The following is a 4,093-nucleotide window of genomic DNA, read 5'->3' as shown; positions in this document are numbered from 1 at the left end:
AACGAGAGGTCTACTTTTGAATTGGATAATCAAACCCTATGACAGTCAGGATTATTCAAACCAGTGCAGATTCTTCAAGTGGAGATCCCACTTTGAGTGTCTTTTGCATCAGGAGATAGGATATAAAATTCTTCCTCTCCATATTCGGGTTTATCTCTACCAACAAACAAGAGACCAGGAGATAGGATATAAAATTCTTCCTCTTCAATTTTGGGTTTATCTCTACCAACAAACAAGAGACCAGGAGATATGATATAAAATTCTTCCTCTCTAATTTCGGGTTCATCTCTACCAACAAACAAGAGACCAGGAGATAGGATATAAAATTCTTCCTCTTCAATTTCGGGTTTATCTCTACCAACAAATAAGAGACCAGGAGATAGAATATAAAATTCTTCCTCTCCATCATCGGGTTCATCTCTACCAACAAAAAAGAGACCATAATACTCCAATAGGTACACGAGTCTAAACTGTTTCCCTACCATCAACAGGAAGTTTCTGGAGAATATCACTCAAAATATTCTTAAGAATAACCTGGCTACCTCCCAACGGGTATACGAGGTTAAACTATTTCCCAAGAACTCCAAAAAAATACATGAGTATAAACTGTGTTCCTATGAAGACTGATACAGTGATTAACAATGCGGTATCAATTTGATGACAAAAGCTGAATTCACAAGTACCAATTTCAGCTTCAATTCAGGATCTCGATGACGGTCAAGCAATGAACGCCATGCCGAAAGGATCTTAGCTATTCTACAAAGCACTGAATAGACTGAGAGACAAAGAGATCAAGTGTTGAAGCCATCTACAGGTTCTTCTATACGATCTACCCAACCAAGCATGGAAAGGATCATAAGTAATACCTATCTTATCCAAAGCATCCCAGAACTCCTTTATAAAAGATTGAGTCTGAAATACTTTGGAGGGAGTATCTGTAGACGTCAAAAAATACTGAGAGATATCCAAACACAGCTCAAAAGGAAGTCATCCAAAATATCAAAAAGAACACAAGTATAGACTGTCTCGCACGAGAGACAGTCTTTACTGTCTCGCACGCGAGACAGACTTTACTGTCTCGCGGGCGAGACAGACTTTTACTGTCTCGCCCACGCGAGACAGTCTTTACTGTCTCGCCGTGCGAGACAGAATTTACTGTCTCGCACGTGAGACAGCTTTCAGATGGTTAAAATCGTCTTTGTAACTGCCCTACACATGGCCACTAACTGTTCAAGAACGTGGGAAACGTCGTGGGCGAGAATCACGTGGATAACTACCAAAATAACGGAGTTTGAAACGTGGGAAGGCAGTTAAAACAAAAACTGCCTGACGGTTACTGTTTCCGAGACATCGTTTACTGTCTCGCGGGCCCAGACAGCAAACACTGTCTCGCCCGCCGAGACAGCAAATGCTGTCTCGCGAGCTTGTTTTCCGCCAACTGTTCCTAGGGGCTATAAATACCCCCTGAAGGCCATTTTTGAGAGAGGCTGATCATTTTGAGCACTTCAGAGCAATCCAGAGCAGGGAGAGAGCAGAGTTCTTGAGCTTCTGGCGATTCCTTGAGATTCGAGCTTTGACTTGATCTTAAGAAGAACGGCTATCTTACTTCGATAAGATATCGTTTCAAATTCTCACTTCGATAAACGAAGTCCGAATCATCAAACCCCTCACGATTCAATCAGAATCTGTGATTTGGTGGTCCACGGGCTAACGCACCCCCGGCACAGGCAAAGATCCCACGCAAGCAGTGATCCAAACAACGATCCTGCGTTTGTTTCCCAAGAGTTGTAATTTTTATTTTGTTGTGTAAAAGAAGTCTTATAAAAAGGCTATCTCTTTTTTGAATTTATTGTAATCGACTGAAGATATAATAAATTCCATGACAAAACCAACTTTTGACGCAAACAACCCTCTTTTAATAATTATTACTCGTCATCTAAGCATAGAGAGAGAATAAAAAATATAAAATCCCAAAATGCCCTTATCTACTCTATTCTTTCATGTTAGGTTTATTTAGAGTTTATGTTAGGTCTAATTTCATGTTAGGTCTATTTAGAGTTCATGTTAGGTCTAATTTCAATTCATGTTAGGTCTAATAATAGTTCATGTTAAGTCTAATAATAGTTCATGTTAGGTCTAATTTCATATTAAGTCTAATAATAGTTCATGTTAGGTCTAATTTCAAATCCAACTTAACATGAAGTAAATTAGACTTAAAAGGAATTTAACACAAAGTAAATTAGACTTAAAAGGAATTTAACACGAAGTAAATTAGACCTAACATGAACTGTTATTAGACTTAACATGAATTGAATTTAGACTTAACACGAATCAAATTAGACTTAACATGAAATTAGACTTAACATGAATTGAATTTAGACTTAACACGAATCAAATTAGGCTTATCATGAAATTAGACCTAACATGAACTGTTATTAGACTTAACATGCACTGGAATTAGACGTAACATGAAATTAGACCTAACATGAACTATTATTATACATAACATGAACTATTATTAGGTTTAACATGAACTATTAATATTAGACCTAACATGAACTATTATTAGACATAACATAAACTGAAATTAGACCTATCATGAACTGAAATTAGACCTAACATGAACTATTAATAGATATAACTTGAACTGAAATTAGACCTAACATGAACTGAAATTAGACTTAACATAAACTCTAAATAGATCTAACATGAAATTAGACCTAACATGAAAGAATAGAGGAGATAATAACATTTTGGGGTTTTGTATTTTTTATGCTTAGTTGGTGAGTAATAATTGCTAAAAGAGGGCCGCAACACATGATGTGATACTTCTTAGGGCTGAACCACATTGGAAAAAAGTGAAATGACTGCAGCACATGAAGATATTGTTTTTGGGGCATTGACACAACTTTCCCTTTTCTTTTTATGAAAAACCATCATATTTATAGCTTATTTACAAATAAACTACAATTGCAAGAAAATATAATCATAAGGGATTTGAAGGTCATGCGACGACAAGCTCATGAGGAAAATGGGCTACCTAGAGACACGAGTTAATTTGTGTTAGAATATAAAAATTTAACTCTCAACTCCTACCACAACTTTGGAGTTTCAATGTAATAGCTACCCAGAGACATGATTATAACTAACATTATATATTTACACAAAAGTTATAACCTGCAATTACAATTATATTTTGCTCTTATATTTTTCTGAAAGCCAAAAAAAACCTGAAACTGACAAAAGAGGGAGGGGGAAAAAAACACACTGATTTAACCCCTGCCATTTTGCCATGTAACCCCACTTTCTCTTCAATCCCAAACCCTGAACCTGTCAAATTTGCAGATATCTCCGCACTTGATTGCCTACTTTCCATGGGCCCACTGTAGTACAATGCTTCAAATCAATGACCATTGTTTGCCTTAAAAGCTTAAGAGCCCGGTCGGCCCACACCTGGACCAGGTCTACGAAACAAAATGGGCCGGGCCCACGTATTGTTCAAAGTTCACTCAAAAGGACTAGATAGCTCCGAAATAAAAGCAAGTACGAAACGAGGGGAGGAGAGACTAATAAAGTTCAAACAAACCACACATTTGTCCGCGACAAGGAATAAAGAGCATGTATGCACAGGGAAACAAAAGTAGGATCGTGGATCTCTCTCTCAATTAATTAATATTTACATCCTTAATTACGTATAATTCAAATACATTTTCGTCCTTAAAGGCCAAGATATAATTAACCTTCAAACAAATTTGAAGTTGGAAAAAAAAACCCCGTATCCTCTGAGGACTGCTATATGACTATGAGCTGTTTATTAGTTGTTGTGATTTTAAAAGGGAAATAATGCGAGAACTAAAAGAAACACAATAAAAAACTCAAACAAATCATTAGGACCTCAATATTTTGTGCAAAGATTGCATTATTTACGAGTACACACACACACACAGAGAGAGAGAGAGAGAGAGAGAGAGAGACCACTTAACCTGGCCTAATCCTAAACTGACGATAAGCTCATCCATCCCTACGTCCTCCTAATTGGCTCAACCTCCAACCTCTACAAAAATAAATATAAACCAAAAAAACCAAGAAAAAC

The 4,093-nt window shown here is 36.9% G+C and overlaps 1 protein-coding gene across 1 annotated transcript in view; it reads right to left on the bottom strand.

Annotated features, from left to right (window-relative positions):
- The window catches only part of LOC109842495, a 726-nt gene continuing 673 nt past the window's right edge, over nt 4,041-4,093 (bottom strand). The window contains exon 2 of the mRNA XM_020411363.1: nt 4,041-4,054. Within this exon, the coding sequence (XP_020266952.1) occupies nt 4,041-4,054 (14 nt within the window). The remainder of the gene's footprint in view (nt 4,055-4,093) is intronic.

The sequence above is a fragment of the Asparagus officinalis genome, chromosome 5 (genome assembly GCF_001876935.1).
Source record: "Asparagus officinalis chromosome 5, Aspof.V1, whole genome shotgun sequence".
NCBI lineage: Eukaryota > Viridiplantae > Streptophyta > Magnoliopsida > Asparagales > Asparagaceae > Asparagus > Asparagus officinalis.
Note: the sequence above shows the minus strand (reverse complement) of the source record. Positions and strands in the feature narration are given on the sequence as shown.